Raw genomic sequence first — 14925 nt, forward strand, 5'->3', positions numbered from 1 at the left:
AGTGATGCTAATGCTTAAAAGATGCATGTGTCCAGTAAGGGGCTTTCCAGAGACCCCTTTGCAGAGTCCTTCGGTGGCGCTTAGGGACATGGTTTAGTGGTGGACTTGGCAGTGTTAGGTTTACGGTTGGACTCGATGATCTTAAGGGTCTTTTCCAACATAAATGATTCTATGATTCAGCTATAATAGTTGCTTTCCCTTGAATTACAAGACAGCCCTTTATTTAACTGAGATGGTAGTTGCTCACAAGTGTTTTTTGGAAAGCTAACTCCCAAAGGGGACTGCGACTAGACTTCCAGCCAGCTGGTTCAGCTGCACAAAGAGTTGACTGCAGGCCTTATGGTGAATGGGTATTCACCGTGGATATTTCAGTGCCTGTATATCTTTTCAGTCCTTCTCACAAAGCAGGTGGCTTAGCATGTGTGAGTGAATAACCTTGGTTCCCACATGGGTTTCATTTAGTCTTGTCATTTTCTGAACTCCCCGTAGTTGTGGGGGAGAATTGAGAAGAGCAGAGAAATGGTGAAGAAACTTGAGACACCCCATCAGTCCCCCTCTTCCAGAGCAGCAGGAGAAAGGTAAACAGGCAGTAAATCTGTCGCTTCTCCTGTTCTCTCAAAGACCCAAGAGAGGAGCTATTTGATGTGAGACATGTCTTCCCTTGCAGTCTGAATGTCTGATTGCAGGAAAACCCACCTCAGAGCCTCGCCGTCTGTATTATGTCAGCGTGCATCAGTGTCATTGGAGGCTCAGGCTTCATTGCAGCCAGCTAGGTCAGGTACGGCTGTCAGACATCTTTTGCCGCAGTGTGGAGCTCAACCTGAAGAAACAGTTTAAGGATATGATCTAGGTGCTGGAGCCTTGCCCTGAGCATACTGCTGGAGGTAGACTCTGTGCTGAGCATGACCCACTGAGCTCCATCACAGTGACATAAACCTGGATGTACTCTTGGGAGAGAGACAGAAAGTCCTGGAATGCTTTTGGCTACCACCAGGCACACTATGGGTAACGCTGACTGATAAGTGCAGTTTCTTTTACATTTTCTTGGCTTGTAGCAAATTATTCTGAAGTTTTTCATTCAGGTGAGCTGATGATTTGTAGGCTTTGTATTGTAAGATCTATGGAGTGCAATTAAAAATTATTATTTATTACCTCTCTGCCTTAATGGTTCCTGTTCTTCTGGAAGACAATGGCAGCGATTTTAACTGACTGTTTAAAATTTCACCTATATCAGATTCTTGTTAATAAAACCAAAAACCCCTGCACAAATGGGGAATATGAGTGATCTAACTCTCCTGTGAATGCAGTTTTTTCCTTCCCTTTGATAAGGCGTATCACAAAACACAATTGATTGCAGTTCATGACTTTGCCAGGAGGAATCTGAATACATTTCTGTACGATTCGTACTGAGTAGGAGAAAAAAGCCCATCCAGAACAGATGAAATGCTTATTTTCAGCAATGGAAGTGCCTTAATTTTGATTACTACTAGCAACAAGAGGTTTAGCAGTTCCATCCCTGCCACTACAAAATAATTAATCTATCCAAGCAAAAGTAGATAAAATGTCATTTTAGGATACTTGTCACTGAGCCTGAAATCTGTATCCACTGTGCTCTCGGTTTCCACTTTGTCGATTCCAATATCTTTTCTTTTTTTTAATCAGAATCAATTAAACTTAGCTCCATTGGTCTATACTTTACATGAACTTTCAAAACCTGAGTGGTTTTTTCTTTTTTTTTTCTTCCTGTTAGAGGGAAGTGGAGGAGATTGATAGGAAGAAAATGAAATCGGAAAAAGAAACAAAATCATTGCAGTCTTCAGCTAACAAAGGCTCCGATAAATTGAAGTAAGTATACAGTGGTGGGATGGCAGAAGATGCATAAAACTGAATCTTTCTTAAAAAGGTTAAGGCGAGGAATTATTATCTCCTGTCCTTATACTTGTGAGTTTGCTTATAACATAATGTGCCTTCTGAAACTTAATCTGCTGCAGATTTGTCTTTACATCTTTGGAACCAATCACATGGCTATGGGAATGTAATTAATTCGCCTTTCTATTTGTTGCAGATGTGAAGTGATACTTGGGTGTCACCTATCTTCCTCTCCCTTCTTAATGCTGAGGATTATGGTTCTAATCATTCAAGCATAAGCTGATGTTTCAGTGGCTGGTCGTCTTCCTATACTTGGTTTACACTGCTGCAAAAGCGTTGAATGTTGTGGCATTTGTCCTGATTTCTAACAGTTGAGATGGGAATGAATGACTTCACCATTTTAAACATGAACTTGTCCATCCTGCAGCTTACGTTGCTGCATGCTCTGATGTTTAAGCTGCAAGAAATTTAATTGCCAGTTGTGCCCATACTACTTTTCCTTCTAAGCTGGTGGGCAACCATTTGCACTGCTGTCTTTCAGATCAGATACATGAAACAGATTTGTGCAAAAAAATTATATGTTGTTTGAGTCGCAGTGTGGTAGGCTGCCTGCCTGCTGAGATGCAGGAGTCATTTCCCCTTCTCCAAACTACAGTGGTGGTAATCTGTCAGCAGATGATTGCCCTAGATGATCTGGGAGGTGGCAGCTGTTCTGTGGGGAGTGGCATATGCTTGTTCTTTATGATAGTTTAGGGGTTTCTGGGGATGGCAAGAGAACTTGGCATCTAGTTGAAGATGTCCCTGCCCACGGCAGGGAGGGTTAGACTAGATGACCTTTAAAGGTGCCTTCCAACCCAAACTATTCTATGATTCTGTTCTGTAATTCTAGGTGAGTAAGCCTTGAGAGTTCAAGTATCAGTTATTTCTGCTTTCATGAGAAATGGACCTAGCCTTAATATGCTTTTAAAAAGGGAGCTGGACTAGGTGTTTAAAGGTCCTTTCCAACCCAAACCATTCTATGGTTCTATGAACTTCTTTTTGTTCGCCTATGTCCTCCTCATTCTGGGTTCTGCTGTCATACTTACTTTGGGGAAGTTTGTGCTCTCACTGCATGGGAAGCAGCAGAAAGCTTTTTATCAGATTCATGATACTTTACATGCATTTAAAACTCTTAGTCTTTGTAAGGTGAGAAGATGTGAACACGTTTTGCACATGGAGAAACTGAGGTGCAGACAAATTGAGTTGCTTGCTCAGAATCCTGCTGCGAACAGGTGAAATAGCTGAAAAGGGTGGCCTGGGAGTCGTGACTCTCGTTCCTGTGACTGAGCAATCATGTCCACAGCAGAGAGAGTTCTGGCAGCCTCTCTGGAAAGGATATCGTACTAAGTGTAACTGTATGTCCATAAATTTTGACTTGGTGATCATTGCTGTTTACTTAATTGGACAGGTCCTGCTGAAAGAAAAAAGTGAGGTGTTAATGCTGATACTGTCTGCTCCCTCAGCTGCTTTTGCTGTCACTGGTTACAGGCTTTGAATAGCACTTACTGGCTGGCTGCTGATGCACACGGTGTCTGCGCTAGGTGGGACCTGTCTTCTCCCAGCTGAGAACACAGAGGTGGATGTGATGGATATTGCAGAGCTCTGTTTTTTCACCTTGCTGCCGTGCAAGGCTGCTGAACTGGGATGCTTCAGAAGCACGTGGATATGCAGCTCCCCCTTTCTCTAACCAAACCAAGATGCCACAGTGCCAATAGGCTTTTCACTGTGACTGGCCCAAATTTGTATAGGGGTGAAATGTGCAAAGCCCAGTCCAGAAAACAGATTTGTATGTATAGGTGGGTAGGGGTAGGGAGCATTTCCCTTCTCTGCTAAAATTATCTTGTTGTCTTTGTCTTTTTTGTATGTGACCTAACGGACACACAACCAGTGTGCCTTTTGAATCGCAACTCTGTCTGGAATTTCAGGTGGCCTTTATGTCCAGGAATTTCTAATTTATTCCAGCAGAGCATTTGCAGTGCTTCTTGTAGATCTGCTGAAACTTACCACATAATTTGTATACCAGTGAACTGCCAGCATTTTGGCTAGGTCTTTGCTAGAGCGAATGCTTCCGAGAGCATGTCTTCAAATGGACAGTGTTCCCGAGAGGGGAGGCTCGTGCGTCAGTCATGGGCTACTGCATTCAATTCCTGCTTGCTTGTAGCTGGAATTTGAGGTATTGACTTGGATTGGTATGTAGCATTGAGGTTTGTGTCCTGACAATATGAGTAAACTGCTTTTCTGCATAGAAAGCACTGATATACTCTTAAAGCACTGAGACATTGGGGCTAACATTTAGCTGGGTGAAGAGATATTTCAGCTGTGGTAAAAATGGAAGGACTTTAATTCTAGGGTTCATTTCCCCCCTTTTTCTCAGTGAAAACGAGCACCCCTTTTAGCCATGTTCTGGCTTTCGGAGTGGGAAGGATAGGATGCATTTTTGGGGAGAGAGGGCTCTGGATCATGTCAGGGGATGCTGCTGTGCTCTGTGTAAAGTAGTCCTTTCTGGAGCATCAGCTGTACTAAGGTAGTGAAGCTAGGGAGCATGTGTGCGGTGAGTAGGGACTGTACCATGGGAAAAGTGGGTTGTGGAAGAGGGGAGAGGACTGTCCCATGCACAGTAGAATGAAGCAAGATGTGCAACGTCATGCTTCAGTCTTCTTACTGGGTTTACCTTAATTTCCTCCTCTTCTGATGTTGCAGTCCATGAGTTGGGATTCAGTGCTCAGTGTTTTCTTGGAAACTTTGAGAAGCTGAATAAAAATTATGTAAATGAGCAGTAGTGAAACAAGGTTTAGAGCTATTTGGTTCTGCTTAGAGCTGCTGGAGTTCCCTGGTAATCCTAACTTCAGATGATCAGAAATCTGATATGCCACTGTATTATTAAATGTGTTAGTCTCTGCCATTTAAAAGCACAGCACTTTAAGTCTCTCTCACTTGAATCCTCTCGACTTTGTAAGTGTTGTCTAGTTGAGCTGCCAAGTCTTAGAGGAACCACTCAGTTTAATTCTTTCAAAGCACGTACAGGATTAAGTGTCAGGGTTAGTATCTCTGACCACAGAAGGTATCTTCTGCCATAATGGGGAGAGAGAGGCAGTGTTGCAGTTCATTTGCCTTGTTGGGTGATGTGTCCCAGGGATTTTATTCGCTGTAATTACCTCTCTCCCTCTTTCAGTGAAAAGGGGCTGTGTTGGAGGAATGCCTTTTTTGCAACTTCCTGATATTGTGGTTGCAAGTCTTTACTCCAACGACAAATCCTGAGGCTTATTCCTACCTGAAAAGCAACTTGCTTGTATGCTGTTGACAGGTGAAGATGTGGTATCTAATGCATGATGAAATCCCTGAAGTTTCATTTTGCTTTTGTTGGATCCTTTATGTTAACAAATCATCTCACACTTCCAGAGAAATTTAAACAGAATTGGTATATGATGTAACTAAGTTTTTAAAAAATCCCTACATTATATGTACACCATATTCATCCCAATTGCTGAATTTGCTTTCCATCTCCAGAGCATCAAAAGCTTCTTTTGAAACCCAGAAGAAAGATCTCCTGCTACCCCCGCCACTGCCACCCATGTCTCCTGCACATCCTGCACCAAAGTCAACCAAGATGGCCCAAAAGAGACCTAGTAGTGAGAGCGGCGAGCTGCCTGCCATGGATAACATTGCCAGGAACAAGAACAACCACAAGGATCCTTTGTTCTCCAAGCACAAGAAAGTGGAGGGAGATCACACTGAACTGTCGAAGGGCATCAAAGTAGGTTTCCATTATAACTGGCAGGATGTTTCCTGCGACCCATGGGTGCTGTGTGATTCGCTTTAGAAACATGCTCTGAGGATATTAAAAAGGAAGATAAACCAGCTGCCAGAGAAAGCTCTTTGAAGCATTTTTGCCCCTTTAATGGCTATCTGTGACCATATGTTGCTAGCCCGAAAGCCTGCATTGTAACTTCTCTGCTGACTTTCCATCATCTGTTTTCATCTCACCAGTGAAACATAGTGAGAAGGGGTGACCATGTAAAAACTAAAGGCAAGATAATCATGTTTATGGTAGTAACTGTTTCTGACTGTAGGCAACTGCAAGTACAATATTGGCATAAAAATAAGTGTGTTTACAAAAAGAAAGAGTGGATTGCTTAAAAATAAGAAACAAGCAACCTGTGTTTTTGACTGCAACCTGGGTATAAGGTTTTATAGCCTACTTACAAAATTGCTAATGATCCTTGTAGCTGGATATTTGCATTTTTGGGTCATAAAATTTAATTATATTGCTGTTTACTAGTGGCTGGGTGTGTGTGGTCTAGGATGTTGCTGGGTGTGTGTTAAGCCAGACTGTGCATGCTGTATTAACTGGCTTCTAATTGCTTGCTTTTTCATGATAATGTAGTTGGTAATGGAGAATCAGCAATTGCTGTGTGGTTAAGCTGGAAATAAGTGTGAGTGGGTATTACCCATTCCTGCCTTGGCTAGTGGCTGTGAAAGATGTGCTGCTTGCAGCCTTACTGCTATCTTAGTCATTGTGCAAGGAAACCTTGTATTTAATTTCTCCATGCTTGGGAAAAGTTTAAATGGTATTAAGCCTTACTACCAGTCAGGTAAGAAGCCAAGTTTCCATTTCCATTATTGGAGGGGGTGCTGGGGAAGAAGGTAAGAAGAGCAGGAGAGCCTGGAGAATAGACCATGCCTGGGACAAATAAACATTTTTCTCTTGAAATTTAGGAAAGCCAGGCTTTGGAATTGGTTTAGACATATCTCTCTAACCAGCTTTATCTCTACTCTGTGGTTTTTCAGGGATCTGCAGGGGATGTCACAAATCCTTTCCCAGTGCCTTCTTTGCCAAATGGTACCTCCAAGCCAAGGAGACCTCAGCTCAAGTTTGAAAAGTAAGTTTTTGTTTTACACCCCTCATCTGTACTTTCTGAAGACACCAGGCAAGGCTGGCCCTGCAGCCACCCTGGCTTCTGCTTCTTAATGAGCACGTCTTCTGGGAGGAAAGAGAGAGGAAGAGATGTCTGGGACCTGCCCTGTACTGCCTTCTCGTGCCTGGCACTTACCCCGCCCACCACAAAGCAAAGGTCTCATTACAACAGTTCTTGGTTTGAGGGAAGCTACCCTAGAAATTAGGTACTTTTTAACTCTGAGAGGAGGTGTCTCTTGTGCCTGCCTACAAGTGATGGGTTTTGATTCATCTCAGTCTTGACAAGTGGCAAACTCCTCTGTGACAAGATGCTGGGCAGGCAACTGACTTTTTCTGAGAGGGCATGACTCTTTACTTGCTTGTTTTGTTAGTGCACAGGTGGCTGTGTGCCATTTGTACGGTGAATAGATTATCCTAGTGCACAAAAATGTGTGGTCCAACTTGATAATCGTTTATGTGTTGATTGAGACCCAGACCTGTAGAAGCCTTGGTGACCATATCTCTTGTAAGTAGATAACTTGAATACAAGCTCTTTTGGTCTGAGATGAGTGTGTGGTACTGCAAAGTTTACTATATGTTTCAATCAAAATGTATTTGTGGTATTGTACTTGAGGAATGATAGGAGATCACATAACTACTATCTTTCCATGGGAGCGAAGAAGTAAACTTGGCTTCATAGTAGCCTAATCTCTGGTGGTTTTTTATTTCAAAATGTAAGTTTTCAATTTTATTCTAACATACATTTTTTAAGAAATCAATTCATTTTATCTGTGCATTCAGCTGATGTGTATTTCTGAACATGCAGACAACATTCATTTAGTGACTATCATAATTGTAACGTGTGTTTGATAAGGCTGTAACAGGCTTACCAAAATAGGATGTTTGGACTCATAGCATCCTCTAGATACAAAGGTAAAATTGATAATTATCCTACCCTTTTTCTCTGTTTTCTGTTTTTCCTCTCTCTATCCCCAATTCAGACAGCATCCGATGGAACACTATATAGAAGAGGCCAAGAGGCTGAAGCACAAAGCTGATGCAATGGTAAGTCTTGGCCCTGTGTTAGAAATGTTAACCAGCTCTTGCATTCAGACCTTGTAACTGAGTGCATGTGAATAAGATTCGCTGGCTAACATTATTTCCATGCTCCATACTGGAGTATGTTCAAGTCATATCTGGGGAGGCTGTCTTTATTTGCCAAATGTTCAGACATTTCCCTTTGTTATAAACACATCTAGAGAATATGCCTAGAGAATAGGATTCAGAACTGATGTTCTCTGAGGTTAGCAGGCCTGTTTGCTTTGCAGAGCTATCACAAAGTCCTTGGAAGATAGCTGGAACAGTTAGTTTTAAGACAGTTTACTCTGAAATGTCAGGATCCTGACGGTAATTATGTTGCTGGTGAACAAGACTTGGAATTGCCCTTTGCAGATGTAACTGGCTTTTTCTGCTGTGCAGTTTAACAGTGTGCATGACTGAACGTATTTTTTTGCTAATTATTGCTCAGTCAGATAATGTACATTTGCTACTTGCCATTTACCTGTGAAAATGAAGTGAGGGGATACTGCAGTGGGAAAGCTCTATCTGCCTTTCACGAGGCAGGCCTCCAAGACCAGACAACAATATCCAAAAAATTTGAAGATAATAAACTACTTGAGGAAAACAGTGAGCAAGAGGAAGATACACAAATAGCCAGAGCACACAAAGCTGGTGACTGGGACCACATTAGGGGTTCTGCTGAGAACCCTTTAATTATCACCCGGAGGCCTGACTTGCATCTTTTTCTTTCTCCAAATCCTGCCTAACTAGGGAGAAAAAAGGAATTTGAGGTACACTTGAGAGTAGTTTTTGTCGTAGTCTAAAAATGAGAATTTTCTTCCCAATAGACTGACAAGACTGGAAAGGCCTTTCAATACCTAGATGCTGCCCTTTCCTTCATTGAATATGGGATTGCCTTGGAATCGGATGCACCAGCGCCTAAATCAGCTTACAGCATATTCAGCGACACCATAGATCTCATCAAGTAAGCGGTTTTCAAAGCGTGATGGTTAGGCAGCATGTTTGGAGGGGAAGGGTTAGTTGCATTGCCTGTTTGCAACTGTGGCAGCTCTGGATTCCCACCATGGAGCAGAATTCAGGTTGCTGTACAAGCACGAGACAGACAGACCATCCAGAGGCACCAGAGACAAATCCTTCGAAACGTTTCAGCATTGCTCATCAGAAGAAGTAGCTGTAGCTACCATGTCCTCCTCAGCATTTGAGCCTTGCAGCTGAGGTACACCAGAGGACACTGGTTATGACAATCAAGGACATGAAGGACTTTTTACTTTATCCAGATCTGAAGTTGCTTTTGCATGCGAGCTCAGTAGTATTTCAGTTAAAAAAAAGCAAAGCAACAACATAGTGTGTGGAAGAACAGTTTGTGCCCCAAAGGTCTTGCAGCTTGATTGAAGGCAGGTTTTACTGGTTTTTCCCATGTGTCTTTCTACCAGTACACTTTATTGGGGTTTCTCTTAGCAACCTTCCTCATTTAGTTTCGCAGCCATAGTAGATGTATGTAGATAGTGTGACATATATAGACAGTGCAACCCAAGGAACCATGTATTGGATAGAAGAGAGACAGGTATCAGTTTATTCATATTGAAATTACAGGTTATGTGAGTGTTTTCGAGAGCTGATTTGACTTCCTGCCTTAGAGCTGAAACAGCTGTCAGGTTTTCTTTTTGTGGTAGACTTCAAACTTTTTAAATTACATTGTTTGATTTCTAGTCTTGATGGACTGTATTTCCAAGATGCTCTTGCTTTGTTTTCAAAAAGGAGATTTGCTTGTTTGTTTTCCAAAAGAAACATTTCCACTAACATGTCTGTCTTATCCAGAAACACTTGAATTAATATTTCACCTTCAGTACTGGAGGCACCTCTTCTGGGCCCCAGGCCTGTAGGTGGCCCATGGGGGGCATCTACTTGTAGGGATGTTGCCTGTTAATCAGTGTAAAAGGAGAGAGAGTCGCATACGGGGCCACATCTGTTCCCGCTGCGTGGAAAACAAGGCATTTTGAGACACAGTCCTCTGCTCAAGATCATACAAAGCACTTGGTGCCAGGAGTAAGAACTCAGGGCAGGTTTCCTGACTTTTGGACCAGTGTTTGAGATAACAGCATGCACTGGTTTTTCATAAACAGTGAGACTTCAGAGTACTGATGGCTGACAAGATTCTGTTTATTTTGTTTCCTTAGATTCACCATGACATTGAAACCTTTTATGGACTCCTCAGCATCTTCACATGCAAAAATCTTTGCCGTGTTATGGTGCGTAACTGTTTTGCTGTGCCTTCTTATTCTGTTTTTAGACTTGATAGAGTGAAAGACCCATTACTTTCAGGGGTGAAGGAATGAGTTAAATGGGAATCAGAGTTCTGCAAGGAAAAAAAGTACAATATAAAACCCAGAATGAATTGGAACATCTCTAAAGTGAGCTGGGATATCACAAGGGACCACACGTGGAAGGCACAGGCTCTAAAATTTGATCTGCTTGTAACTTGAGAGCGCATAAGGGCTTTCACCTAAGGTGAAAGAATGCGATTTGGCTGCCCATGTTTGAGCCGTGTAACTGAAGCTGTAGCTGAACATAGCTGAGGCACTTCTGGATGGGGGCTTAGTCAGCCTGTGGCACCTACAGGAGTCTGGGCACCTGTTTATATAAAAGACCAGACTTGGCCCTTCCTCGTTTGTTTTTTTTTTTCCCCTTGTGATTTTTTTTCACAGAGTTTTTTTTAAGATGAGCAGAAGAAGAAATTCTGAGCTTTCTTGACTTTGCAGTACAGCTGATGTGTGCCTGCCTCCGTCCCACAAGGCTGATGACTGCTGAGCAGGCAGCAGTGAGTGTGAACACTGATGCTTGGGTGTGTTTCTGTTCACAGCATGCGCTGCCAGTCCATTCTGCACATGGCAATGTTTCGTTACAAAAAAGACACTGCAATAAAGTATTCCAGGATCCTGAATGACCACTTCAAGGTAGGGCACGCGTATTACTAAACTACCGGCTGGATGGCTGCGGTAGTTACTGATGTTGGCTGAATAGCACAAACTTAACAAGAGTTCTATTCCTTGCTGCAGAATTCTTCCAGAGTAACACAAGCACCTTCTCCGTGTGTTGCAAGGTAAGATTTAAAAATACATACATTGTAATGTGTCTATAAGGGGTGTGAGTGAAAACAGTAGCCGGAGTATTTGAGTTGCAAGCTGCATTTGAGAGTGCCTCACCATTCGCTCTTTCTTGCCACCTGAAATCATACTGTTAAGGGGGCCTGAGTATGTTTCTGCTCTCTCTTTCCTGTCTTTTTTCATTGGAAAGGGTTTTTGTTATGAGGTCCAGAGTTACTGTGTATCAAGCAGAGCAGTTCTCCACCAGAGAAGCAGGTCAGAGGAGCAAGGAAGATATTGTCACTATGCTGTTTCAGAGCCCCTGTTGCTGTCATCTTTGTTCTGTTAGAGATCCCTTGAGGCTTAATGGGATACCATCCCCATCTCCCTAGCCACTGTCCAGTAGGGTTATGCCTTCACCCTGTGGTAGCATAACTTTGAGGTGATACTTTAATATTTTTCTCTTTAGCTCAGTCACCAATTAAGAAAAAGAAACTAATTTTCTAATTTGTGAGTTATTCAGCATTTTGTCCATTCTATGTATCTGCAGCAGTGTTGCTGTGTATGTGGCAGCAAAAGTAAAAGGCAAGCTGTCACATAAGTGTTTGACCCGATGCCCAGCAGACTGGGCCTGTGTTTTAATGACAATGAGTAAGAAAGATTTTCTGTGTGCTGTGGTAATTGCATTTGGCAGATAGCTACCCGGCTCCACGTCTGTCCCTTTTAAACTCCGTGGTTGAGAGAGGGTTGTTTGGTCTTTAATAGTGATGCTGAAATTCCAGTTATTTTTCCGCCACCTTGCACAGTATAGTTTATTGGAAAGTAAATGGTCTCCCAGGAGCAGTGGTGGAGGCCCTCTCATACCAGTGACTAAAATTAGGTTGGGTGAAGTGGTGGGGGTGAAGCGATGTGATGAAGCCAGCCTGTGTCTGGAAGGCGGGCAGCTGACTGCATTTAGCTTCCCTATGTCTATAAATAAGTGTATGTAGGCTGACCTGGCTGCTTTGACTAGCTGTCAGAAAGCTCCAGCCTCCATAGGTGGGGAGCTTCAGCATGCCTGAAATGGAAGTCATTAGGAAAACACATTTAAGTAATCTGGTGAAGGCTTCCACAAGTAGATGTAGATTTTGGAAGGTGGATGGGTGGCCCTTTCTGATGTCTGGTCCCGCATTTTCTTTTGTCAAGAGAAGTCCTTAGAGTCACAAATCACTTCAAAAACCTTGGTCTTGCACTCGAAGGACAATTACTTGTTACGTAGCTGAACACATCTCTATTTTCAACACTCCACTCCATACTGCGGGCCTGGATGACACCGGATAGCTCCTGGCATAAGATAGTCTTGTGGCAAGACTTTTAACTCCGAAGTTAAACATTCATGATGGTGTTTCTTTCTCCTGCAGAAGCACAGGCATGCCTTCTCCTCTTTCTCCAATGCCCTCTCCTGCCGGTTCTGTGAGTTCTCAGCCAGGATCAAATGCTACCAACAGCAGTGGCAACAGCATTGGCTCTTCAATCACTGTCCCCTATAATATCCCAAGCGTCACCTCTTCCTATGTCAACATCACTTCCTATATCCTCTATGCGTATGATATTTGGGAACGGGCTGATGCACTGGCCAGGAAGAATAAGGGTAAGTTTTTGCCCTCTGGCTTTTCTGTCTTACGTGTTGTGGTTATGTGTATGTACTTGCTTAAATCCTAACACTCAGGGTAGCAAACACCATACCTAAAGATCAAAGCGTTAAATACGTTGAAATAGACAGCTATGGCATATTGGCAGGTTATTGGCAGAGATACTTGATGGTGATATATTGATGAGTGTTCCAATTAAAAGGTTGTCTTGGCATCCTCAAATGTTTAAGAGCTAAGAGATGCAGGTATCAAGTGCAGGAAACCAGCCAACTCGCTTCTTGGTAACACAAGAAGTAGAAGGGTGTTTTTGCTGTTTGTTTTTCCCTTTGGGGCGCTTAGCTTTTCTGAGTTGGTTTGCTTTCTTTAAAAACAGCTTTTTGGCCTGTAGCCTTGTGTTTTAGTTTGTTTGTCAAACTTCCAGGTATTTTTGTCTTGAAAATGGTGAAGCTGGCTTCTGTCCGTAACAGAGGAGCTGAGCAGCACTTGAATTGGAGTCCTTGCTGGGCACGTGACCAGTCAGCAGCATATCCTAAAATTGCTGCTACTTTTTTTTATTTTACAGTTTTGTTGTTAACAATGTTGTATTGTCCTGTGGTACAAGCAATGGTGAATAAGCAAAAGCCCTAGAGCGGGTGCAGTTCAGTCTGTAACCTGCCATCCCACATGGCATTTGCAGTGTCATTTTTCATAAAATACAAAGTTTTGTGAGTTACTGTGGGCGAAGGGATGTATTGCCATGATCTGTTGGCAAACTTGCAAAAGAAAATAAGCATGATGTGCCTGGCTGAATTGTTGGAAGGCTGTAAAAATACTCACACTAATGAGGCAGTTGCTGAAATTTGAAAGGCTTTGCAAGTCACCTTTGAATAAAGTAACTCCATCGTTGGCTGTCCTCTGAGCAAATCTGTGCTCGCAGCAGCAATTCATGTGTAGTATCTTGGATTATATCCTCAAAAGGCTGATAAAAGACTGTCACATAGAAGGAGCGGTGGATGCTGCTGGTAAGCCGCATAAGAGGAATGAGTCATGGAGAAAAACCTGTGGGAGGGCAGCCTGAGCACAATCTTGCATCAATCAAGACTAAATTTAAAACCTGCTCTGTGTTGCCATTTTAATGTAGGGGAATGATGGCTGGGGGGTAGTAAATACTCCCAAGGGAGTAGATCTGTGCAGGAGAACAGTGAATACTCATGTAGGCTTGGCAGTTATTGTCACTGTTCAGGACAGTGGATGAGTTTCAGAACTGGAACTTGTCAATAATTCAGTGTAATGTACAGATGCTAAGAGGTACGGAGAGTGAGTACATAAAACTAAAAAAAAAGGCCACATCCTTCATTCTTTTATGCAATTCATAGAGCATAAGAAGAGGAAAGAGCAGTGGCCTTCAGCTATCGAGTTCCCTTAAACAGGGAAGTCATAAGTTAGCGGAAAGCAGTTAGTTGTATCTGATGTCTGAGTCACTTGTGCAGAGCTGAAGTGCTTTCTGGCGGGTCCACAGCCAGGTGCTTCCAGCGCAGGACCCAGCTCCTTGCCATAATTCAGGGCAGCACCATGGATCATGAGGCTGTAACAGGTTGTCTTCCGGCCTCTGATCGCCCATAGTGAGGACAAGCTGAGGTTGCACGCGTGCATGTGAAGTCACTCTCCTCTCAGATGGTGCTGTGGTCACAGATCAGATTATCTTCCATTTGCTCAGGCAGGGGGTTTGGACTCCTTGTCTCTGCTTACAGCTCTTCTGTTCCCCATGGAGGGAATGGATACTCATTTTGTAAACAAAAACGGGAAAATCAGGCGAAATGTATTCTCTGCTTCTGAATTGGAAAGTATTAGAATGAAGGTGGTGTGCTCTCTGCTTCTGAAGAGTTTCTTGAACAGCCAAGCAGAAATTTTCAGCCTCCAGGTTCAATCTTTATGTGTAAAAAAGGAGAGCTGAGAATGGCCAGTTTCTGAAAAGGTACCTGGCAACATGATCGAGGTTGGAGGGACAGAGGGTCTGGGACAAGCCCATGTCACTGGAAGGCAGGTCATGCAGGAATTCTTGGAAAGGTGACTGGAAAGGAATAGGTGTGATAATTTCCTGTAACTCGCTGTCACCTGCACAGATGATTGCCAGCACAGAGCAGGGCGTGCGGCCTGCTGGCACCTCCCGGCAGGTTCACATATGCTGCAAGAGCCATCTCCTGCCCATGCGGGAGGAGGAGCACGGAGCCTGAAGTTGATGGCAGGATAGGAGGACTCTGTTAAATCTGCCTGACGTGCCCAGCTTTAAGCAACCCAAATCAGAGCTGTGTAGCCTGGCAAGCTATACAAATTTTTAAACCTGTTCAGT

At 43.1% G+C, this 14925-nt stretch overlaps 1 protein-coding gene across 4 annotated transcripts in view; it reads left to right on the forward strand.

Moving 5' to 3' along the window:
* Nucleotides 1–14925, forward strand: part of AFF1 (ALF transcription elongation factor 1) — a 129656-nt gene that overhangs the window by 107418 nt on the left and 7313 nt on the right. For all 4 annotated transcript variants that reach the window (XM_076337036.1, XM_076337040.1, XM_076337038.1 and 1 more), the window contains 9 exons: nt 1751–1845; nt 5416–5662; nt 6697–6788; nt 7804–7867; nt 8710–8846; nt 10060–10131; nt 10743–10836; nt 10939–10982; nt 12366–12595. In XM_076337036.1, the coding sequence (XP_076193151.1) occupies nt 1751–1845; nt 5416–5662; nt 6697–6788; nt 7804–7867; nt 8710–8846; nt 10060–10131; nt 10743–10836; nt 10939–10982; nt 12366–12595 (1075 nt within the window). The remainder of the gene's footprint in view (nt 1–1750; nt 1846–5415; nt 5663–6696; nt 6789–7803; nt 7868–8709; nt 8847–10059; nt 10132–10742; nt 10837–10938; nt 10983–12365; nt 12596–14925) is intronic.

Source organism: Aptenodytes patagonicus, chromosome 4, assembly GCF_965638725.1.
Source record: "Aptenodytes patagonicus chromosome 4, bAptPat1.pri.cur, whole genome shotgun sequence".
NCBI classification, from domain to species: Eukaryota; Metazoa; Chordata; class Aves; order Sphenisciformes; family Spheniscidae; genus Aptenodytes; species Aptenodytes patagonicus.